Source organism: Myxocyprinus asiaticus, chromosome 4, assembly GCF_019703515.2.
Source record: "Myxocyprinus asiaticus isolate MX2 ecotype Aquarium Trade chromosome 4, UBuf_Myxa_2, whole genome shotgun sequence".
Taxonomy (NCBI): domain Eukaryota; kingdom Metazoa; phylum Chordata; class Actinopteri; order Cypriniformes; family Catostomidae; genus Myxocyprinus; species Myxocyprinus asiaticus.
This window is the reverse complement of record NC_059347.1, coordinates 20,054,132-20,079,223: the sequence shown is the minus strand read 5'-3', so window position 1 is coordinate 20,079,223 and position 25,092 is coordinate 20,054,132. Positions and strand designations below refer to the sequence as shown.

Here is a 25,092-nt window from a genome sequence, read left to right as displayed (position 1 = left end):
TTCAAAAGGGTCCTGTCGGTTTCATTGGGCCTGTGGGTGAGATAGGGCTTTCTGGTGAAAAGGTCAGTATCCTGTCATTTGATTTCACAGCATTCAGCCATGTTTAATCACGTAAGACCCCGTTTACACCTGGTATTAAGATGCTTTTTTGATGATCCGATCACATGTGGTTAGCGCTAAATACATGTGTAAACAGGGACTATAACATTTTGTGATCGGATCATAAAAGCCACATACAAGTGTGGTCAAAAACGCAGACATTTCTGCTTGAAATGTTGCTTTTGTGCTTAATTAAATTTCAGATGCATCTGGGAGAAATAGCACACCATTATTTGCGCTTTCTACAGTATGTCTTTTCTGACTTTGTTGTGGTTTATCATCAAGCAGTAACACACTGACATAGTGATTGATGTATGTCATCATGAAACAGAGTCCCTCCCCTCCAAATCTGATAACATGTGGTCACAGGAGACACATTTAAACGACCAGGTGTAAACAGTGGTATGTCTCACCTGACCACATGTGATTGGACCACCTGAGATGCATCTTAATTCCAGAAGTAAATGGGGTCTTAAACTCAACCAGGATTAACCTTGTAATCCTTCAAATTGTTCCACTTGTGTGCTGTCACCTCCTTTCAGCTGTTCTACAACTATTACAACTGTATTTTCATGTATGATGGTCAGTTTTTGTCTTACCTTGAAGGTATAGTCCACCCAAAAATGAAAATTCTGTCATTATTTACTTATCTGCATGTCATTCCAAACCAGTATGACTTTGTCTTCTGTGGAACACAAAAGGAGAAGTTTTGAAGAATGTTCGCCTTGTTCTCTTTGATGTAATGAAAGTGGATGAGGACCAGAGGCTGTCAAGCTCCAAAAATGTGCCACGTTCCATGTCTTCTGAAGCCATGTGATTTCCATTGTGTGAGGAATAAACTGAAAGTCGTTATTCATTGCAAATCTTGTCTTGATTATCTTGCTTGACATCCACGGTCACCATTCACTTCCATTGTATGGAAAAGAGCAGCTTGTATATTCTGCCATGAATAACTGTTTTTGTGTTTGATGGAAAGAAAGTAAGTCATTAAGGGTTTCAAAAGATGCAAGTCTGAGTAAATGATGACTGAATTTTCATTTATAGGCACACTATCCCTTTAATGTTTGTATCATCTTTTTTTGAGGTGTTTGGCTTATTTGTGTTTCTTGTGCTCTCAGGGAGATCGTGGTGAGGTGGGTCTGCCAGGCCCACTGGGAGAAAAGGGAGCGATGGTAAGGAGTAAGTCTGGCCCTCGTCTCTGCTCTCAGGGGCATTCTCATACCCACTTAACCTTGAGCAGTCACTTTAACTCAGCACACAGCAACAATGGTTGGCAAGTAGTAGTGTGTGGAAAAAATGCATGATCAGCAATTTTCCATTCATGAGATAATCAGAAAGACCACTGAAAGAGTAATTTCCCTTTCAATGACATGAGGAAAGTATAGCCATTTGCTGCACAAAAAGTGGTTTGGGAACAATGTCAAAGTTATAACCAAATTCAAGCCACTCTAAAAAACAAACAAACAAACAAAAAAAAAACACAGACATCATTTCAGTCTTTCCAAGGAGGTTTGTCATTATTTCAATGGTTCAACTGTTTCTATACTGTTTAAACTCTCTATATGTATTTGGTGCCCTGCAAATTTGCTTTCATTTACATTGTTAATTATTGCGCTTTTTGCACGAAAGCAAAACATCTTTGGATTTTGCAAGTAGACAGTAGAGAAGTTGTATCAGTGTAGTGGTTTACATTAGAAACACTTCATGCTTATGAAAGCCCTGTCTATTTTTTGGTCAAAATTAGAATTGTTATTCCCTTAAAGTGGCATAACCCTTCAAGAATAATTGGTATTTTCCAGGTTCAATACAAGTTAACCTCAATCGACAGCATTTGTGGCATAATATTGATTACCACAAAAATGTATTTTGATTTGCCCCTCCTTTTCTTTAAATAAAGCTCAACTGGGTTGCAGTGAGGCACTTACAATGGAAGTGAATGGGGGACAGTTTTTGAATGGTAAAATACTCACATTTTTAAACATATAGCCACAAGATATAAACAATGTCTGTTTTAAGATGATATAACCGTGATTTGTGATTTTTTTATTTTTATTTATTTTTTTATTTTTTTTCTTAAAGAAATGTAAGGATGAGTCAGAATTTATTTTTTTGGTAATCAACATGATGCCACAAATGCTGTAGATTGAGCTTAACTTGCATTGAACCCGGAATATTCCTTTAAGCTTTTTTTTTATTGCCACACAAGGTGGTCCAAAAGTCTGAGATGGAATTGAAAATGTAACTTAAACCTGGACTTAAAGTTTTAGGATTTTGGCAAATTTTAAGCAAAGAAAGGTTATGTCATAAAGTGATTCTGCACTATTTGTTGGCCACTAATAAAAAGTATGCAATTTGTGCTTACCCCTTCCTTCCATAGAAGCACAACGTGCAAAAATCATGCTGGAATAACATGAATCATCAGGTATTACATAAACTTGTGGAGTCTGTGCCAGCTTGAGTGCATGCAAAAGGGAGGCACACCAATAAATAAGATTCATGTTAATTTTTCGATTTAAATTTTCACCCAAATTATTATGCTGATTACACAACCCTGAAGGTTGTGCACGCTAAATGCACTATACATAAAATACATAGACCTTAGTATGATGGTATTCCTGACAGTTGAGCTTGTTTCTGAGAGCACATCATGCCAATCTGTGGTTCAATACCTGACACAGCAAGTCGTAAATCATCCTCTATTGTCAATAAACGTGAGCTGTACCTGCTTTTGAAGTGAGCAAGGTTGGTAAACATGGCTTTGCACTGTGGTCTGGCTGGTCATTGTTAGTTTTTGGTTTGTCAGCCCAGACTTTTTACAGTAGAAAAATTCTTATGTGAGATGTTTGGTTTGCAAATGTCTTATTAGTTTCACAGGTTTTAAACTGTCATTTTCAAGCACCTCAAAACATACAACACACAGTGGACATGGTTCATTACCTATCATGGCGCATATGAATGAATTAATTTTATGTAATGTTTGTCATACTTCTGCCATTTTGTCCAATCTTTTACACTTCATTTGAGTATGCATAAAACACTAGTGTTTCATTGTGAGTAAATCAGTGTTTTAAAAAAAATAAAATTTGGTGAAGGAATCAGGCTATGTCCACATTAATCTGGGTACATTTGAAAACTGGGTTTTTGTGTTTTTCAAAACGCCCACACTGATGTTTTTTAAGTGTTTTCCAAAAGTTGCTCATCCACACTGAAACATTTAAATCCCTGCTTAAATCCCCTTACCGTGCATGCGAAAAATAGCTGTTCCATGTACGTATGTATGGTCTGAAATGCAATTGTCCTCGTGTTACGCTGCCAGACAGCAATTCAGCGTCAACTTCCTGTCGCCTTTTAAGGAATGCAATGTGAAGGTTGTACAAAGTAACAAATATTTTTAACAATGCCATCAAAGTGGACAGGGTGGACGAAAGGCCAAAACGTAGAGAAAAAGATAGTGTTTTCAAATGAAAATGTGTTAGTGTGGCCTCATTCTCATTCACTTCCATTGTTTAGGTTGTGAATTGGTTGAATCAATCATTCACTCATGCAATATATAAAAGACGTTCATTTGTCACAACCTACTGGCATAAAGATGTACACCACAAGGGGCCCCACAGATTGAAAACACCTGCTGTAGAACAACAATATGATAATACAGTGTAATGGTACAATGCAGTTAAAGCATAAATACTTTTTAATGGTGTTAGAGATTTTTGTTCGTTTCAAAGATGATTATATATAATAATGTGTCTGTAATTGTGTTATTTTAGGGACACCCTGGAGCTCCAGGTGAGAGAGGGCCATCTGGACCTCCAGGTATACCAGTAAGTCATGTTATGCATTCTAAAAATTTTTTTTAAAAATCAGATTTTTCTTACAAACATCCTCAACTCAGCAAATGTTGTTCATCACAGCAAAGGTTATGGTGTTCTGAAGTTTTCAGATCTACACCATTGGAATAATAAAACATTATGCACCACTAAGTGATAATTTACTTAAAATATCAGCTGCATTCTAAAATAAATAAATAAATAAATACAATTTTTGATTGGTAACTAGTAGCACCTAATAAACAAGCAAAAACAAAATAAAAATTTTCCTAAAAATGTATATCCATATATGTGGACAGCAGCTAAATTGTGAAATTGTAAATAATACCAAGATATAGAAATTTTTGATTGTTTCCAGGAGTGTTGATTATTCATGTTTTTGAGACGTTATAGACATTACAGCTGATTTTCTATGAAGCTGAATAAACTAATAAACAGCTTTTGAATGATCCCATTTATTCTCAATGTGAAAATGCACAGTAAATATAGGAATGCATTTACTAATGTTAATGACTAGAACCGTATTGTACAGTGATAACAAAATAAAATATAACAAACTTTATATTAAAATGAAGCCATATTACCCCCAGATGTGTTAATGTTGAGGAGGGCATGGCCGGGCCATGAGGACGCATGGCTGGCGCTGAATCAGGTGATCAGCGGGAGAGCGAGATAAAGGGGAGCCGGAGACGTCGGTTCGAGAGAGAGAGAGACGCACCGGATTCGGCACCAGCCATGCGTCCTCACGGCCCAGCCACGCCCTCCTCCTCGTCACAAATAACTTTCAACATTAACACATCTGTGGGTGTTGCATGTGTGTCCTTATGTTTGTTTTATGTTGAGTTTCTGATTAAACTTTACATTGACTGTTCAGCCGGTTCCCGCCGCCTCCTTGTCACACTCCTCCCCCACCCAATTCAGGCCGGGGCGCCACCAGATTGACTACCCCACCCCCACCCCCCCATCTCTGGAGGGGAGACGCTGCCTTCCGGCCGTTCTGTCAGCCGGTGGTCCACCCCGCCTCCTGTGAACCTGGGGGAGAGACAAGGGGAGGCATGGGGAGAGGGAAAGGAAGAGCAGAGACACAGAGAGAGAGAGAGAGAGAGAGAGAGAGAGAGAGAGAGAGAGAGAGAGAGAGAGAGAGAGAGAGAGAGAGGAGACAGAGAGAAGAACTTGCTAGCCGGCTCCCGGACACTCTGTCGCCTGGTCCCCAACCGCTCCTCTACCCTCTGGCGGTTGCCAGTTCGCTCCTCCCCCGGCAGATGGCAGCGAGGCCTCCTGCCCCTGGTGGATAGAACCACTCCTCCCCTTCTTGGGCGGACGGCAATGGTTCCTCCGGCTCTCGGCGGCCGGCAGCGACCCCTCTGTCCCCAAGCAGATGGCCGTGGCTGCTCCCCTGGTGGATGGCAGTGGCGAGGACTCCACGACAGAACATCCCTCCTCCCTCTTGGGTTTCGACACCACTGTAACAGTATAAGGACAGGCAAGGAGGAGGCGGGAACCGGCTGAACAGTCAACGTAAAGTTTAATCAGAAACTCAACATAAAACAAACATAAATATAAGGACACACATGCAATGCGGCCGCGTGCGTCTCTCTCTCTCTCGAACTTGCGTCTCCGGCTCCCCTTTATCTCGCTGTCCTGCTGATCACCTGATTCAGCGCCCATCGTGCGTCCTCACGGCCCACCACGCCCTCCTCCTCGTCACATTATTAAAAAATAACTAACATGTTTTTTCAACTTTTGAGGGAATAAGGTCCCATTTTCCACATATGTAAATTTTTAGCAAACTTACTTTAAAAGTGTCTTTTAAAGCGGCATATAAAACGAAACTAGAGACACTACACTTTACAACCAAACAGGTTTCAATCAAAAACTTAGAGATTTCTTACCAGAGGCACTTTTGTTGCCGATGCTTTTGTTGGAGTGCTTCACAGAAATCTGCGTCATGCTGTTGTGTCACGTGACACGGTGCGCCAGAAGCTTAAGCCTTATGTAGAGTGTGTGAACAGTATTCGGTCAGTTTAAATTAATTTAAATAATGCGTTGTGTATAGCGTAGCCAAAATACAACGTCCACACATGTGGATGCGGGGTTGCACAAAGTTTAAAGCCAAGGCTGTCTCATTTCATGCAATAATTACTGTACATTAGCATTTTGCTTCTGGACAGCACTGTTTACTCTTTTCTCATTACATTTTGTGACAGGTTCAGAAACTAATGCAGTGGTTCTCAAATTGTGGTGCTGGTGGATTCCAAGTGATCTGCGAGTTGGTTGGCTCATTTAAAAAAAAATTAATAAAAATCTTATAATTGAAAAAAAGCACCAACATTGAATTAATTGACTGATTAGTCAACTCATAACAATGAATTAACTGAGTGTCTTAACATTAGTCTAATTTGTTTTTGTAAAGTGTTTGTTTTCTCGCTTCACTTACATAACTGACAGTTAGTGTATAGTATTTAAGTGTTCGGTACAGCTTCTTATTTAGGCTTATTTAGGTTCATTAACTAGAAAAATAACAACAGTCTGGCAAAATAATGGATTGGTAAAAGTGAGGCTATTTCAAGATATACAGTAGGGTATAAAGTAGGATAGTTTATACTAGGATTTGTACACTAAAAAAAACTGTCATAACTGTTTTTGAACTATTTGGTGGGATATCCCTCCCCCAGATATGGTGTGTTAGATGGTCTGCATTTTTTTTAATTATTATTGTTGAGAACCACTGCACTAAAGTATCATTTTACTGAACGAAACATCCAACAACTCTACACACTTCTTTGCTCTATTCACACAAAAGTTGACATCATGCAAGCTTTGGAAGTACATGCCTGTTGGAGGAACTCTCATGACCCTCTGAGGAGGGCAGAGAGTGCAGCAGAATATAAACATAAACAGCAGCCTTTGAAGGACGGAGCTTTCACCCTGCATTGTAATCAGGTCAAGTGATGTTTGTTTGCCTGCCAGAGAATCTTGCCAGCTCTCACTGGGTTTTTAAGGGAACACTCTCCAGCTGCCTGCTTCAGGATTAAGATCTTGTCCTCTATTCTGTGTTCTCCAGGGGGCCCCCGGTTCTAGGGGACTCAGTGGCACCAGAGGACCCAAAGGCAGAAGGGTAATAACTGTTCATTTTGATTATTAGTAAGGATGGCCCTTGCATGATCATAATGTATTTATTGTAAACTACTGTATATATACTGTGTATGTTGTGTAAATTGTGTATCTTATCCATCCGTCCGTCCATCCATCATGTGTGTTATAAGAATAGGACTGACTTTTAGACATATCAAAATGTTCAAGAATTAAAAGTAAGATATCATGAAGCTCATGGAATCAGCGTATTTATGTAGGACTTCTATAAAGTGTAAAGTTCTAACCAAGCTTATCGGGAGAAATCTTACTCCAAAACTCTATCCATTAATGTGCTTGTGTAATGTCTCTAGATGATCATCACTGTATAAGATAGGTTGTTCCTGATGGAAGTATTTCCAGTTCAAATGGACCTGAAATGAATCCTGCATTGGCATACAGTGTTGTAATGCTTGGATAGTTTAGCATCTTGCAGAGCTGACCTGGAAGCTGTATTGGGCTAAATATCCTTCACAGTCAATAAGAGAATACCATGGTTGAAGACCTTGACTGATGGTATCTTCACCATCAACTTTGGATACATTGCCATTAAAAACAATTAAAAATGCATTATAAAATTACACTTTATCACTGTAACTACACACATCACTGCAAATGTCACAGATGTGCTGCAGTTAACAATTTTGTGAGTAGGTAATGGCACAGATATAGTATTGAAAGCGGTATAAAAATATAAACTGAAGGATTAAACAACATTTATCAAATTAATAAAAAAAAAGTAAACTAAAAAAGAAATAATAAAAATACACTAGAAAGAGTAACAGGGTTGCCTATTTGGCCTAAATGAAGTTATAAGTCAGTCAGTAGGAGCTTATTAGTTTGGGACCAATCTTATGTTAAGATCTTATGTTAAATAATAGTTGAAGCTATCTAATAGTTCTCAATACAATAATAATAATAAATATAGCTGCAAGCAGCGACGACGGGCCCAAGCACTACAGCGCCATCACCACCTGGTGGCTCTAGGAAAACCAAACATGGTGGCCGCATGCATTTGAGAGGGTAAATATAAGAGGACTTTTTCAAAGTCACACAAAGTGTCACACTTCCTGTTGTCAGTTGGTGGTGCTATGGCTGTGACCCATAATAGCCATATAAATGTGATCAGCCCCCATTACCAAACATACAGCTGAATTTTCATAAAAATCATACAATTCACACAGAAGATATAAGGAAATTCCTGTTTCACATTTTTACCCTTAATTTATTGCATCACCATGGCAAAACTGTTCGATATATCAAAACTCCGTTCACAATTTAGCATCTTCAATGTCTTGGCATAATATTGCCTAAATTTGGTGACGGTCACATGATTCCCCTAGGAGGAGTATTCAAAAGTTCAGGGCCTGCAATTTTCAAAAAATGCACATTCAATCAAAATGGCTGACTTTCTGTTGGGCGGAGCTAATGACTGTAATTTTGAAAGTTGTCCGGCTTGATGAGAACAATATATATAGCAAGTTTGGCGATCGTAGAAGAAACTGACCCACACAACTTTTGTCAAAAGGTGGTGCTACAGAGCTCCCCAGCCACGCCCATGTGTTAACTTTTTCCCAGGCCTAATGGCGACAACTCTGATGTGTGTGCAAAATATCATGAAAATTCAAGCATGCCAAGTTCCTCAAAAACATGTGAATATTCATAAAAAGGAATAATGACAGTTAATACGTTGCCATGGCAACACTATGTAAGATCACAAATCCCTTCAGAATTTTAAATCTGCACTGTCTTGACATTATTCTAATTTTTTTTTTGAAGCAATTCAGGTTAACATAATAGGGATATTTCAAAGTCTGTTAAAAGTGACACACTTCCTTCTGCCAGTTGGTGGCGCTATGGCCATGACCCACAATAGCCACATCAATGTGATCAGCCTGTAAGGACAAACATTTGGCAAAATTTTTATGTAAAATCACACCATGCATGCAGAAGATATGAGACATTTCCTTATTCCATTTTTTTTACTTTATTTTATCGCGTCGCCATGGCAACACCGTTCGATATATCAAAAATCCCTTCACAATTTAGCATCGTCGATGTCTTGGCATGATGTCGCCCACATTTGGTACCTGTAACATGAAATCCCTGGGAGGAGTACAGGTGCATCTCAATAAATTAGAATGTCGTGGAAAAGTTCATTTATTTCAATAATTCAACTCAAATTGTGAAACTCGTGTATTAAATAAATTCAATGCACACAGACTGAAGAAGTTTAAGTCTTTGGTTCTTTTAATTATGATGATTTTGCTCACATTTAACAAAAACCCACCAATTCACTATCTCAAAAAATTAGAATACATCATAAGACCAATAAAAAAAACATTTTTAGTGAATTGTTGGCCTTCTGGAAAGTATGTTCATTTACTGTATATGTACTCAATACTTGGTAGGGGCTCCTTTTGCTTTAATTACTGCCTCAATTCGGCGTGGCATGGAGGTGATCAGTTTCTGGCACTGCTGAGGTGGTATGGAAGCCCAGGTTTCTTTGACAGTGGCCTTCAGCTCATCTGCATTTTTTGGTCTCTTGTTTCTCATTTTCCTCTTGACAATACCCCATAGATTCTCTATGGGGTTCAGGTCTGTTGAGTTTGCTGGCCAGTCAAGCACACCAACACCATGGTCATTTAACCAACTTTTGGTGCTTTTGGCAGTGTGGGCAGGTGCCAAATCCTGCTGGGAAATGAAATCAGCATCTTTAAAAAGCTGGTCAGCAGAAGGAAGCATGAAGTGCTCCAAAATGTCTTGGTAAACGGGTGCAGTGACTTTGGTTTTCAAAAAACACAATGGACCAACACCAGCAGATGACATTGCACCCCAAATCATCACAGACTGTGGAAACTTAACACTGGACTTCAAGCAACTTGGGCTATGAGCTTCTCCACCCTTCCTCCAGACTCTAGGACCTTGGTTTCCAAATGAAATACAAAACTTGCTCTCATCTGAAAAGAGGACTTTGGACCACTGGGCAACAGTCCAGTTCTTCTTCTCCTTAGCCCAGGTAAGATGCCTCTGACGTTGTCTGTGGTTCAGGAGTGGCTTAACAAGAGGAATATGACAACTGTAGCCAAATTCCTTGACACGTCTGTGTGTGGTGGCTCTTGATGCCTTGACCCCAGCCTCAGTCCATTCCTTGTGAAGTTCACCCAAATTCTTGAATCGATTTTGCTTGACAATCCTCATAAGGCTGCGGTTCTCTTGGTTGATTGTGCATCTTTTTCTTCCACACTTTTTCCTTCCATTCAACTTTCTGTTTACATGCTTGGATACAGCAATCTGTGAACAGCCAGCTTCTTTGGCAATGAATGTTTGTGGCTTACCCTCCTTGTGAAGGGTGTCAATGATTGTCTTTTGGACAACTGTCAGATCAGCAGTCTTCCCCATGATTGTGTAGCCTAGTGAACCAAACTGAGAGACCATTTTGAAGGCTCAGGAAACCTTTGCAGGTGTTTTGAGTTGATTAGCTGATTGGCATGTCACCATATTCTAATTTTTTGAGATAGTGAATTGGTGGGTTTTTGTTAAATGTGAGCCAAAATCATCACACTTAAAAGAACCAAAGACTTAAACTACTTCAGTCTGTGTGCATTGAATTTATTTAATACACGAGTTTTACAATTTGAGTTGAATTACTGAAATAAATGAACTTTTCCACGACATTCTAATTTATTGAGATGCACCTGTATATCAAATTCCTTAACATGCATTTTTCAAACAATCCAAAATGGCCAACTTCCTTTTGGGCAGAGCTTATGACTGTCAGCACGAAAGTTGTCCGGCTTGATGAGATCAATATGTGTACAAAGTTTGGTGACTGTAGCTCAAAAGGGATGTGCTACATAGCCCCCCGAACATGCCTATTTTCTAGGTGGCGCCGCAGAGCCCCTCCCACACCCCCCCACCTGTAACTCTGTCACGATGTGTGTGCAAACTTTCAAGAGTTTTCACGCATTTTATGTACCCCAAAAATACTAAAAACCTTGAATAATAATAATAATAATAATAATAAAAATAATAATAATAAAAATAATCCTCAGAAGAACAATAGGGTCTCCGCACTTTCAGTGCTTGGGCCCTAATAATAATAATAATAAAAACGGGATTTTTGCCTCCCAATGCTGTTACAAAAAGTAATGGGGCAACAAAATATCCCCTATTTGTGGAAAGAGTCTACCAATTCCCCGTATTTGATACTTTAGCCAGGCCCTAAATTGTTTCATCATGTTTTGCCTAAAACTAAGAGTAATGAATAAGTCTCGAAAGCATTTTGTAAAAATCAACAGATTGCGACAAACCAAATCATTAACTGAGGAAAATACTACTTTGTCATTAAGGCTGCTAATAGACAACTGTAAAAAAATTAAATCCAGCTGCAGTTTGAATAGGGATATTTTAGAAGTGAAACAACACTGTCGATGCCACCCACAGGGATCTGCTCAGAATCAAAGCATGCAGCAGGATTAAAGGGCAAAGAGAGGACAGAGTCCCTTCAGCTGGGGAGAAGTAGCAGTACTCTTGAGCAGCTTGGACCATTTTGTATTTAGAATCAGTGTGAAACTCATATTTTAGCCATTTGAATGTTTGACATGCTGGTGGGAGTTATAGATAATGGGAATCTGTGGGGGTTGCTAAATAGTTCTTCCATTAAGAACTGATGGGAAATTTCCAATCTTGATGATTGGATTATGTCAGTGATGTAGATTTACAGTATGTTCTCAGGAGAACATTTGCTATAAAGAACATTTGCTATAACAACCAATTTAGCATTAAAGCTTCACAGTTAAAGGGATGATTTACCCAATCATTTACTCACCCTCATGTTGTTTCAATCCTTTATTAATTTTTTGTTTTTCTTCTTCTTTGGAACACAAAAGAAGTTTTGAAGAATATTCATGCTGCTCTCTTCAATACAATAAAATTAGATGTGCACAATGTGCTCTCAAGCTCCAAAAAGGACAAAAAGATTAATAAAAATATAATAATGCGACTCATGCAGTTTATTCCAAGTCTTAAGAAGACATATGATAGCTTTGTGTGAGAAACAGAATGCAATTTAAGTTGTTCACTGAAAATCTTCCCTTGAAAATCTGGCTTGACAGCCATGAACACTATTCACTTTCATTGAGTGGAAAAGAGCTGCTTCGACATTCTGCTGTAAATAACTCTTTTTGTGTGCCAGAAAAGAAATAAAGTCATGCAGGGTTTGCAAGGAATAAGGGTGTGTAAATGAAGACAGAATTTTTACTTTTGGGTGAACTGTGCCTTTAAATGAATTTAACACCACAAGATTTGCTGGCTTCCTGTCAAGACATTTCATTACTCAGTCATGATGTCTTTCCACACATCACAAAAATGACATTTCTTAAAGTAAATTCACCATTACAAATGAAACAGAAATCCTTAAAAAAACATAAGATGAAGGGAAGTTAGCTGAAACCCATTGATGGAGAATGTTGATGTCTAGGGATTTGAATGTCATATTTTTACAAATGGTAAGAGCTGTTAGTTTCCCACGTAAGTGCATTTTTCTCACTGTAACTCTTTAGCTACCACCATTCATATAAATTTATTTTGGAGAGAAAACCAAAATAAATTTATTTTGAGAAAATCACAAAAAGTGATTTGATGTGTGTGGAGTCAACTCTGCAACATCTTTGCTCATTGTTTAGAAGAATTTGCAAAACACTATAAACTTAACTCATTTCTAAAAAATTTTGGGATTAGATACACTCAACATTGCATCATATATTGGCGGCATGGTTTAGAATGAGGGAAAACAGATCTGGTTATAGTAACCCATTCTATTATATACGGAAAATGAAGAGAAATATCACATTTCTAGTTCAAATTGCTGATTTAAAAAAATATATAAAATATCAATTCTGGACTTTTTGCATTAAGTGCAAAAAAAAAAAAAAAAAAAAATTTTTGGTTTTGAAGAGTGGAAGTGCATTATCTTCATTTGGACATCCATAGATATCTATACGTAGATACCTCATTAGCAACTGTTCCTATGGGCCACGATACGTTGGCGCGTCCGCCACATTGGAATGGTCAAGAGCCATCCGTCAACACATCAACGTAAATTGACAGATACATTCTGTACCAGTTTGGAGTCTTTTCCAGCCAACTTTCAGGTTATCTGATTTTCCATAAATATTGGGCAATATTTTAGATGATATACTGTAAAAATTTCAGACTTCACTTCTAAAAGTGTGTGTGTGGGGTGTGGGGTGTGGGGGGGGGGGGGGGGGGGGGGTTGTAGCAAACTGCAAATAAAGTCCTCTTCATACTGAAAATTAGCACCCAGTCTTTCATTTTATTACATGATGAACTGTTTCCACACAAAATCAGTTTATATGCAGTGGTCTGAGGCTTCTTCTCCATTCACTTGCATTTAAACAGCTCTCCTTGTTGACCGTTCCAAGATGGCGCCGTGATTGAAGTATCCAAACCAGCCAAATGAGGCATCTATGTATGTACTGTATATCTATGTACACATCTAGGAACGGATGCCATTGCAACAGAGTGGGCCATCTTTTAGAGTTCAGAATGATCACTTAAAGGCTCCCCCCAATATATGATTAAAGTTTTGTCTTGGCCTTATTCCAATCAGTTCAAATGTTGTGATGAGCCTCCTGAAGGTCAAAGGTTTCCTGAATAACATCAGAGAACAAAGGCAGCAGTGTGCAAGCGCTCGAGTGCTCTCTGCAGATCACCACACATCTGTTCTTCAGCCAGAACCGCAGTGGCTGCAGCCATAAAAATATCCACACTGATCACTGTTTCCGCCTCCCAGACAAAGCCATCCCTCAAAGTCATGAGAGATCATCCTGCTGCGGCTCAACATTTTTCATAAAGCTTATGAATAATCACAATGGTAATATAGTGGCAGGTTTCCATTTCTACTGAACTTCCATGATATAAAAGCCTAATGTTTCACAGAAGTTGAGCTTGTGGCTAAAGATTTGGCTTAAGAACTTCTAGGCTACTGAATTGTAACCCCAGTTCCCTGAAAGGAGGGAAAGAGACATTACTTGCATCGAATGATGAATAGGGGTCACTCCTGAGTCCCTGATTTCTCTGAATAGTTTTCAATCACACCAGTTGTGATTGGCACATGACTTTCGAGGACCCAAAAGCATATAAAATGCTGGGAGAAAGATGGGCTCATCAGGACCTTCTTCGACTGAAGCAGTGAGAGGATCTCAAGCAACTTATCAGCAGTAATCAGTATTGTGGCAGGAATAGGTAATGTCTCGTTCCCTCCTTTCAAGGAACCAGGGTTACATTTCAGTAACCTAGATGTTCCCTTTCAAGTCGGTCACTTGACATTACTTACATCGAATGACAACTAGGGGTCCCTATAAAACAACACCATAATACTGATATGGCTGCTCTTGCCCCCCATCATGTGGTAGCAAGCTCACAGACAGCCCGTTTCCCACCTGGGTGGGGAAGAGTCCGAGACAGCAAGTGACACTTAGTGACAATGCCATATATGAAGTTTCGCCAATCTTTTCCATAGAACTCATGTCAGCTGAGGTGATGAACTGTTGGAGGGAGGACTGAATCACAGTCTTTCAATCCTGGTTATGAAAGGGGCCGCCTTCTGGGGCACCTTAAACCAAGCTAAGGAAGAGTTGAATCTTCCCATATGAAATCTAGGAACAATTTGCTAGATAAATAAATACCCTAACTCCCTAACTTTCCGTGAGGCAGATAAAACATACTTGGGGACCCACTGTCCTGTATATATAAGATTACTGCTATAATTTACAGTCAATCTTTAGCAATCCTTTCCATTTGTATCTAACCGCTCTGGGGAATATATCAAACAGGTTTTATGCCATAAGTGCAGTAATCAGTATTACTGCACTTACTGCATAACCAGTGAGAAGTGTTTTTACCCAATGGATAATACTTTTCTATTTGGTTCAGAATGAAACTTAAAATATAAAAGTTGTAACCAACTTTCATGTGCTGGTTCAGTGCTACTCATTGTGATGAGAGCTCAAATTCCCTTCACAGAGAGCAGCTGTGAAGACAGGAGGGAAACATCTAGATTGTAAAATCTAGTAATGTGTTCAGGGAAGCTCAGCCTGCTGCTTGGCAGATGTCTGACAATGAAAGAACTTTTAACCATGCCCAAGAGGAAGACATGCCTCTTGTGGAGTGGGCTTTAATCCCCACAGAGCATTCCAAGCCCTGTGATTCATACACTTAATAACATCTATGATCCACCCGCTTTACTGGAGTGAGAGCCAGTAATAAAAGCAGTTTTAAATGACAGAACATATAGTTCCGCCATTTCCAGCGGCTTCAAATGGAGAGCCGTATAGAGCTTTTCAGCACCAAGGACAGCTCCCACACTGGGACTGTAGCTGGTAAATCTGATATGCCTCACTCCCGTAGAAATTTCGTAACAAGATCATGCTTGCTTATTGAAATGCCTCTAACTGGGGCGCGATCGCCGCAATTGCCACAACATACACCTTCAGCGTTGATGGGCATAAACCTGCATCAATCGCTCTTGAAGAGCTGCTGGGTTTTCATTCTGTGATGCACACCAGTCTCGCCACTTTAGTGTGTACAGGCGCCTGGTAGAGGGGGCTCTGGCTTCTGCGATGGTGTCAAGCACTGTGTGCAACAGTCCATCTTTCACCCCTGTTCCGTTCAATGGAAAAACTTAAAGCTTCCACAGCTGTAGCTGTGAATGCCAGATTGTGCCCTGTGCCTAAGAGAGTAAATCTCCCTTTAGTGGGATTTGCCATGATGGAGCTTTCAGTAGCTCGACCCGCTACAGAAACCAGGGCTGGTTGGGTCATTTCAGCGCAACTAGTAGTACTGCTTCCCGATCCATCCTGATCTTGCACAATACTTGGTGCATCAGGCCACTGGGGGAAAAGCATATTTGCATTTCTTTGCTGGCCATTTGTGGGCTAAGGCATCCGTTCCCAGCGGATAGGAAGGAAACAGATCCACTTCGGCTTCCCCAAATGTTTCACAGATTCTCAGGACCAGCTGAGGATGGAGTCTCCACTCTCTGGGATGAATGCTCTGTTGTGAGAGCAGATCGGCCCTGTGATTTAAACGGGAATGTGAACTGCCCAGATAGATTTGAGTTGTTTGTGACTTCTGAAAAAGACGGCGTGTAAAATTCAACATTGGATGTGAACATATTCCCCCTTTGGCTGTTTATATAAGCCATCACTGATGTGTTGTCTGTCCGGAACTGGAGTTCTGGATGAAAGGCTTTCAGAGCCATAAATACTGCCATAGACTTAAGGTAATTTATGTGTCATTTCAGCTTCGCACCCCTGCAGGTGCCAAAAGCTGGACGCCTATTGCACAGGGCTCCACAGCTCATGTTGAATGCGTCTGTGGTGGCCACATTGCGTCTGGTCACCATGGTGCCCGCTTGATAAACCACAGTTTCCTCTCACAGTGACTGCGCAGCCAAAAGCAGGGTGTCACCAGCAGGCGTAATTTACCGTGACTCCATGCATCCCATGGCACTCTCACACTGACCCCGCACTGAAGGGGTCTCATGTGCAGTAAACCCAATGGTGTGGCTGCTATTGAGGGTGGCCGTCAACCCATGAGCTTTCTGAAAATGATTGAAACTTGCAAGTGTGGATAAATGAGTGGAGATGCTATTCTGAGATGCTATTCTTCTCACCACAGTTGTACAGAGCGGTTATCTGAGTTACCGTAGACTTTCTCAGTTCAAATCAGTCTGGCCATTCTATGTTGACCTCTCTCACCAACAAACTGTGGGTTTGAGTATTTCTGTAACTGCTGATCTCCTGGGATTTTCATGCACAACAGTCTCCAGAATTTACTCTGAATGGTGCCAAAAACAAAAACATCCAGTGAGTGGCAGTTCTGTGGATGGAAATGCCTTGTTGATGAGAGAGGACTGGTTTGAACTGACAAAGTCTATGGTAACTCAGATAACCACTCTGTACAATTGTGGTGAGAAGAATAGCATCTCAGAATGCTGTTCTGAGATGCGGGTTGGCACTGTTTTGGCAGCATGAGGGGGACCTACACAATATTAGGCAGGTGGTTTTAATGTTGTGGCTGATCGGTCTATATATTTCAACACTGACTAATTTGTATCAGCTTGTTTATACTAGAGTTCTGGTCGAAATGATTTCAGATCCAGAATTTCCATTTTAGAGGAGTCATTTTTTCTTCAAGTAATGGAGAACAAATTGCGTGAGCCTGCCTGATAGTGGCGTTAGAAAATACCAACGTCATCCTGTGACTTCATGCATTCCATAGTCCTCTCGCACAGACCCAACAAAGGGGTCTTATGTGCAGTGAACACCGTAGTGTGGCAGCAGCTGATGCAGCCATAACCTAGGTTCTCTCTGAAATACTTTCAGAGGAATCATTCTCCCTAATTTTGAAGTTCATCAAGTGATGGAGAATAAAATAACTGTGCGCACCTGTGGACACATGCATTGCCAGTTGCTGCAGATGTGCCAGCCAATTGTCTTTGTGCTTGCCACTCTGAGCTCCTGACTGTGCTAAAATCAGCTAGGACTGGAACGGTGGGTTTCCCCACTGTGGCGCAAGCCTGGCCACAACGCTTTATGTCATGGTCATTGGCGCTGTGGTCTCACTACCAGTTTGGCACTGCTTGATGGGGTTGAAGCTGGAGGAGCATTGGTTTCGGCAGGGTGGCCTCTACTGAAAATCATGAGAGAAGTAGCTTTTTGCAGCTGCAACACGAATCGGCAGGAAATGTTTCATAAACTGCGAGTGCTTCCTTGCAGTTTGCCATTCTTTAGAGAACGCATATTCACATCTCCAAACAAGCCCAGCTGAGACAGTTATGCTGTTTTGGTTTTAGCGTGGTTGAGGCATTCACTCCTAAAACGTGCATGCGAACCAAGTAGGGTGCATGACACGTTTTGGGAGTTTGGCGTGCATCTCCAGGAAGGACTGCCCACTTTTGGGGCACTCGCCTAGAGAGAATGCATACCAGTTTGGCTGAATTGTACCATGCCGTGCCAAACAGTTATCCAGGGATATGTCAAATGAAATTGAATCCTCCGTCCTGTGGAGAATTTCATTGCCATATTCCATAGGTGAAGATACTACAAATGGAGAGCAAGGGGCCCTCCAAAGCTCCCGAAGATCCCTTAGTGCCCAAACTTAGTACTACTAGTAGTACTGAAGAGAACTTTGTCCGCTGAAACTGTGCTTACTCACAACGAAGGGCGTGAGGAGAGAGATACGTTCTCGACTGCTGAAGGAGAAGGTTCTGACGAGCCGTCTTTCTTCCGGGCCTTTTATATGATCGCTGAGCATGGAGGCAGGACCTCGAAAGACATTTGCCAATCAGAATTGGCATGATTGAAAACTATTCAGAGAGATCGGGGACTCAGGAGTGACCCCTAGTCGTCATTCGACGTAAGTAACGTCGAGTGACCAACTTCAAAGGGAACACAAGTTATATAACCATACAAATTAATCTGAATAAATTGTCATCATATGATAGATTATGTCATCTAGGTTTGACAGCCTTCGGCTAAATGCTGTAATGTACTTCTAATAGTTAAAGTAGATGGTCGTTGTAAGCCAGCTCATTCCCTTGACCCAATACAAATCACCTCAAATAACTTTGTTTGTGCAAGTGGGCCCTCTGCTGTTCATTTGATTATTTCCTTACACTCATATCTTTGTGGCTGCTCCATACATGCAAATCCTAACTCCCTTTATTCTCCTTTCACAGGGTGCAACAGGACAAGATGGACCAGTTGGTGAGAAAGGGTTGATGGGAATCGAGGTAAAATATTTATCTTTGAAAAATATAATGATTCTTGTAGATGTAAGGCACTGCAAAAAATCTTGCAATGGTGAGATTGAATATGACATCAAATATTCTATATGTCTTCTCTGGTTTGTTATTGATATTCTTTATAGATGACGGTTTTATATTATACTGTAGCTGTTTCCTTTCCATTATTTTTATCAGTATTTATAAAGACCTGGCATGCATGTGACCAAATTTGACCTTGAGCTTTACACCTTTGTCTTTGGTTATGCAAATCTTAATTTCAGTATTTTTTAAAAGTTATTTTGCTTAACCCTATTATCTCTGATTCTATTCTATTCTATTCTATTTCTATGTCAATAACAACAAAAATATATCTGAGCGGTTTATGGTGCAACTTTTTGGTGTATTTGAAAGCAACGCTGTGGTACTATCTTTATCTTTCAAAATGAGGAATATAGTTTTCTTTATGCTGCCATGCACTGCACTTTCCCTACCACTAAACAAAACAACATGTGAAACACATAAAAATATCACAGCACATTGGCAACGTGGTGCATTAAAAAGTTTGTCCAAAAACTTTCCATAATACATGGTAATTTTTTGTTTAAACAGTATTAAGAATGTTGATTGTTTAATTCTCCTTCAAAATTTGATAAGAAATTCTCAGGGCATTTAAATGGAAAACTGATTATGATTTACACTGAATCCCACTGAATAAATTGTGGTGACAGATGGTTTCTGTTTCCTCTCTCCAGGGTCCTGAGGGCCCACCAGGAAAACAAGGTTTCACTGGTCAAATGGTATGTTAATGGTTTTTTTATTTTTTTTATTTTATTTTTTTATTTGTGTATCTTTTATGGTTCAAAATTTCCTCTGATGTCTCATTAAAAACAACAAGTCTGATAATACTGCACACTGGACAGAGCTATGGAGTCGTTTGAGGTTAGCTGATGCTCATAGGTTTTGAGAAAGTGCCAAGGCTCTGTGGCTTATATTACCATTTCACTGATTATATCAATTAATATTTGCCCTGATTGAATACTGATACACTTTGCCTACAGAACAGACAATGAAAGACCAACATAACTGAAGTTCTAACTTTGTTTGGCAATGCTCTTGTAGGGTAGATGGTTGTGTAAATTACAGGCAATATAGACTGTACAGTATATAGACTACTGTGTTTCTGCTCTCCTTCACAAATGGAACACTTTGCTAATTCTCTATTCTGTATTAGGGTAAAATTGGTGAAACAGGTGAAACAGGACCAACTGGATTTCCAGTGAGTAATTAAAAAAAATGATTTACGCATAAATACAGTTTGATGTCCTCAAAACCCTGAAAAACGTTTCTATTTCTAGGGCGTTCAAGGACCAACTGGGCCTCCTGGAGCAAAGGGAATTTTAGGTGAACCTGTAAGTTTTTCCTCTGTATAGGGGGAAAGTTGAAAATCTTGTTGTTTACGAAAGAGTATACATTGTTTTCCTGAGGTGACAGTAGTTCAATTTGTTCACCAAAAGTCATCATGACACAGAATTTGCAACCCATTTTACTACCGTAATGTAATGTATTTAGTCAGAATAATGTTATTCAATGAGAATGTAAGTGAATTAATGAAATATAGGGCAAGACTTGATTGATTTGATCATGAAAAGGGTGTTACATACCGGAAGGGTGACTGAGCTCAATGTGAGTTTGCTAAAACTGTGCCTAATAGTTTTTTGGCTATCACTTAACATTATCCAATGGTTCATGCTGCCTAGATGGCATCAGCTGAAAGAGAAAGTAGTTTCCGAGGTGGAGCACTTTCAAACGTATTAAATAAATGTAATGTTAGTATATTAAAAATATTATAAAATTAATATATTATATATTTATATATAATTAATGTTCATATATTTATATATATTAAATATAATAATATATACTTAATTTATTTTTTTTAGATATTAAGTTTGTACACACATGTATTAATAAAATGTAAATAGGGTCAACTTTGATTTCATGTTGACTTAACCCATAATACCAAATCAAACTTTTCTGAGCACTATAAAGACTTTAAAAAGCTGATGTGTGTAAACTTTTCAAGGTTTTCAACTCTCATATCTCAACTTAATATGCAAAGACAACTGTAAGACATTTGTAGGTTGATTTAATGTAAAAGTAAACATTCCTCTTGTTTGTTTGAGCAGCCCATCCAGCCTGGCACATCAACATTTGCTCGACCAATAGCATGAATTTGAGGCGGGTTGTCAGTGGAAGATGGGGAGTTTTCTGGAATCTGTTTGAAAACAGTGATTATTTGTAAGCAAATTTCCGTTTGGTGACGCTAGTAGTGCAGAAATTACACACTTTAGCTTCAGTTTGAATGACTAAGAAATTGACGCCAACCCATTTTAAGTGCCAATCCAGAATGTTGTGTTTCAATGTTAAGTTTAAGTCAGACAAGAGGGTAAACTTAAGTGACGTGTTTTATTAACCAGCTCAACGAGCATTCTCCATATTGCACGGTCACTTCCATGAACAACAACCACCAGGCATGAGTTATCACACATCGTATCAAGTGACAATCAGTCGAACCCCGATATAACTGAATATACCACACAGAAAGTCAGGTTAGCACAATCCTTTAGTAGAGAGTTTAGGTTTGTTCATTGCTTCAGCTGTCATCACAGCCGTTGTCAACGAATGCGTTTACATGCACGTCCAATTATGCTTCATATGCTGACAACATGTGTAGTTATGTAAACGCATTAAACAGAATTCCTTTATCAGTGTAAGGTCGTAAATGGTTTACAAATAAACTCATTGACACGGGTAGATTTTTGCCCATTACCCCGATTTTGCTTTGCATGTAAACACCTTAAATGGCATTTTACCAGCTTATCCAATGGGCGCACGTATTGTGCTCATGCCTCTTCATGGTTTGAAATCAAAAGCATAGAATAACACTATTATTTCAGATCTCATGTAAACAGTTTTCTTGCTTTGTCTGATTTTTTAAATAAGCTGATTTTGGGGAGTTATAAGTGTATTTGGATGCATGCAAATGAACTAAATGTCTTTTTTTCTTTTCTTAATAGGGTCCTTCAGGGCCACCTGGAATATTAGGTCCACTGGGTGAGATTGGAGCAGTGGTAAGATTCTTTGCAGAAATTCCACATGCTTACTCTAGAATCCTGTCTTATCTGTTTAGTAATTTCAGTTAGGATCTTAGATCAGGAAGTTTCTCTAATACTGTCCCAGATATACTATACAGGTGAATCTCAATAAATTAGAATGTCGTGGAAAAGTTCATTTATTTCAGTAATTCAACTCAAATTGTGAAACTCGTGTATTAAATAAATTCAATGCACACAGACTGAAGTATTTTAAGTCTTTGGTTCTTTAAATTGTGATGATTTTGGCTCACATTTAACAAAAACCCACCAATTCACTATCTCAAAAAATTAGAATACATCATAAGACCAATAAAAAAAAACATTTTTAGTGAATTGTTGGCCTTCTGGAAAGTATGTTCATTTACTGTATATGTACTCAATACTTGGTAGGGGCTCCTTTTGCTTTAATTACTGCCTCAGTTCGGCGTGGCATGGAGGTGATCAGTTTCTGGCACTGCTGAGGTGGTATGGAAGCCCAGGTTTCTTTGACAGTGGCCTTCAGCTCATCTGCATTTTTTGGTCTCTATGGGGTTCAGGTCTGGTGAGTTTGCTGGCCAGTCAAGCACACCAACACCATGGTCATTTAACCAACTTTTGATGCTTTTGGCAGTGTGGGCAGGTGCCAAATCCTGCTGGAAAATGAAATCAGCATCTTTAAAAAGCTGGTCAGCAGAAGGAAGCATGAAGTGCTCCAAAATGTCTTGGTAAACGGGTGCAGTGACTTTGGTTTTCAAAAAACACAATGGACCAACACCAGCAGATGACATTGCACCCCAAATCATCACAGACTGTGGAAACTTAACACTGGACTTCAAGCAATTTGGGCTATGAGCTTCTCCACCCTTCCTCCAGACTCTAGGACCTTGGTTTCCAAATGAAATACAAAACTTGCTCTCATCTGAAAAGAGGACTTTGGACCACTGGGCAACAGTCCAGTTCTTCTTCTCCTTAGCCCAGGTAACGAGCCCTCTGACGTTGTCTGTGGTTCAGGAGTGGTTTAACAAGAGGAATATGACAACTGTAGCCAAATTCCTTGACACGTCTGTGTGTGGTGGCTCTTGATGCCTTGACCCCAGCCTCAGTCCATTCCTTGTGAAGTTCACCCAAATTCTTGAATCGATTTTGCTTGACAATCCTCATAAGGCTGCGGTTCTCTCGGTTGTGCATCTTTTTCTTCAACACTTTTTCCTTCCACTCAACTTTCTGTTAACATGCTTGGATACAGCACTCTGTGAACAGCCAGCTTGAATGTTTGTGGCTTACCCTCCTTGTGAAGGGTGTCAGTGATTGTCTTCTGGACAACTGTCAGATCAGCAGTCTTCCCCATGATTGTGTAGCCCAGTGAACCAAACTGAGAGACCATTTTAAAGGCTCAGGAAACCTTTGCAGGTGTTTTGAGTTGATTATCTGATTGGCATGTCACCATATTCTAATTTTTTGAGATAGTGAATTGGTGGGTTTTTGTTAAATGTGAGCCAAAATCATCACAATTAAAAGAACCAAAGACTTAAACTACTTCAGTCTGTGTGCATTGAATTTATTTAATACACGAGTTTCACAATTTGAGTAGAATTACTGAAATAAATGAACTTTTCCACGACATTCTAATTTATTGAGATGCACCTGTATATGTATTTATATGTTTTCGACTGTACAGTACACTACACAAATAAATCGGTGTATTCTACTATTAATCAGCACTTTTAAACAAGTTCCCTATTTTTCAGCTCTTTATTCTACCTCTGTCCTACACTCCTCAGTGATTTTCATGGAAACTATTACCATCATGCCCTAATTTAGTCTATGCCAAATTAGTTCTGGTCCCTACAATTATATGCTCTCAGATGGAACTAGAGAACATTGGGTTTACTAATTAGTAGGGATGTGCCCAAAGCCAAATACTTTATTCAGAAAGGCAAGGATAATGACTTCGAAATGAATAACGGATTCATCAGAATAATATAAAAAATAAGGATAAAGCGACATTTTAAATAAACATATCCAAAATTACAATGAATTTATGAATCTGTGCAGCCAATATTTCTAAAGTGTAAACCTTATGAATGAAAATGCATGGTGTGATTTCAAATCGGATGGGTGCGGTCTCAACTCCATTTGTGGTCTCTGTTAATTGTATGCATCTTTAGCATTTCAAGTGTAACATCAAGATACGACATCATATACGCTTTCCACTTCTTGAAATGTCTGTGTTAATGTATCACACGATTCACACGTGATTCTCATGTATTTATTTATAGCTAAATCTGAGGGCAATGTTAAATTCCTGACCTGAAGTGATTTAATGTCGGAGCTCGTCTAGCCGTCTCTTAAAGTTGACCACATTTATATTCACATCAGTGATTAAGGTTATTATCTGGTTAAGACTCTATTCTGAAAAAAGTTACAATGCTCCATAAAGGTTTAAATGCTCCATAGAGTATTCATCTATTCGGAATATTCCTCCTTATGTAAAACATGCGTTTCTTCTTCTTTTTTAAACTGTTAAATTTGAAAATGTTAAGTGTTCTTGAACTCTAATAAGGCGCAATATAAATTTAACCCTGAATGGGCGAAGACCCCTATTGTAATCGTTAGTGTTCTTATTCTTCTTCTTTAGTGTTCTTATTCTTCTTCTTCTGCCATGGGAGTCTATGGCAGCCCATAGAACCGTTTGCAGGAAAGTTATGAAATTTTGCACACAGCTAGAGGACAGTCTGAACTGATACCACAGAAAATTTAAAGTCTGTAACTCAAACCCTTTAGCGCCACCAACAGGTCAAAATTTCACTCATGTTTACGCTAATAACTTTTGAACTGTAATTCCTAGAGACAAAATTAATTTAGAATTTTAAGGAAATAAGTTTTTCCGCTACTCCTCCAACAATTTTTGTCCGATTTCCACCAAAATATTTTAAAGCGATCGTGAGATAGAGCTACACAAAAGTTATCACTTTTTTTTTCGATGTTTGAAATCGTTCCTGAGAAATGGCTTCATGAAGTTGACGGCGAGCATGCCAAAATGGACTTCATGCTGTATCTCCGCAACACTTTGACAGATTGTGAC

General features: G+C 39.4%; 1 protein-coding gene across 3 annotated transcripts in view; it reads left to right on the top strand.

The window, feature by feature from the left end:
- The window catches only part of LOC127433683 (collagen alpha-1(XXVII) chain B-like), a 134,167-nt gene that overhangs the window by 91,896 nt on the left and 17,179 nt on the right, over window positions 1-25,092 (top strand). For all 3 annotated transcript variants that reach the window (XR_007895913.1, XR_007895914.1, XM_051685778.1), the window contains exons 25-33: window positions 9-62; window positions 1,218-1,271; window positions 3,867-3,920; window positions 6,991-7,044; window positions 18,826-18,879; window positions 19,626-19,670; window positions 20,105-20,149; window positions 20,229-20,282; window positions 21,951-22,004. Coding sequence is in view for 1 of the 3 variants with exons in the window: in XM_051685778.1 (XP_051541738.1) it covers window positions 9-62; window positions 1,218-1,271; window positions 3,867-3,920; window positions 6,991-7,044; window positions 18,826-18,879; window positions 19,626-19,670; window positions 20,105-20,149; window positions 20,229-20,282; window positions 21,951-22,004 (468 nt within the window). In the remaining 2 variants the exon portion in view is untranslated. The remainder of the gene's footprint in view (window positions 1-8; window positions 63-1,217; window positions 1,272-3,866; window positions 3,921-6,990; window positions 7,045-18,825; window positions 18,880-19,625; window positions 19,671-20,104; window positions 20,150-20,228; window positions 20,283-21,950; window positions 22,005-25,092) is intronic.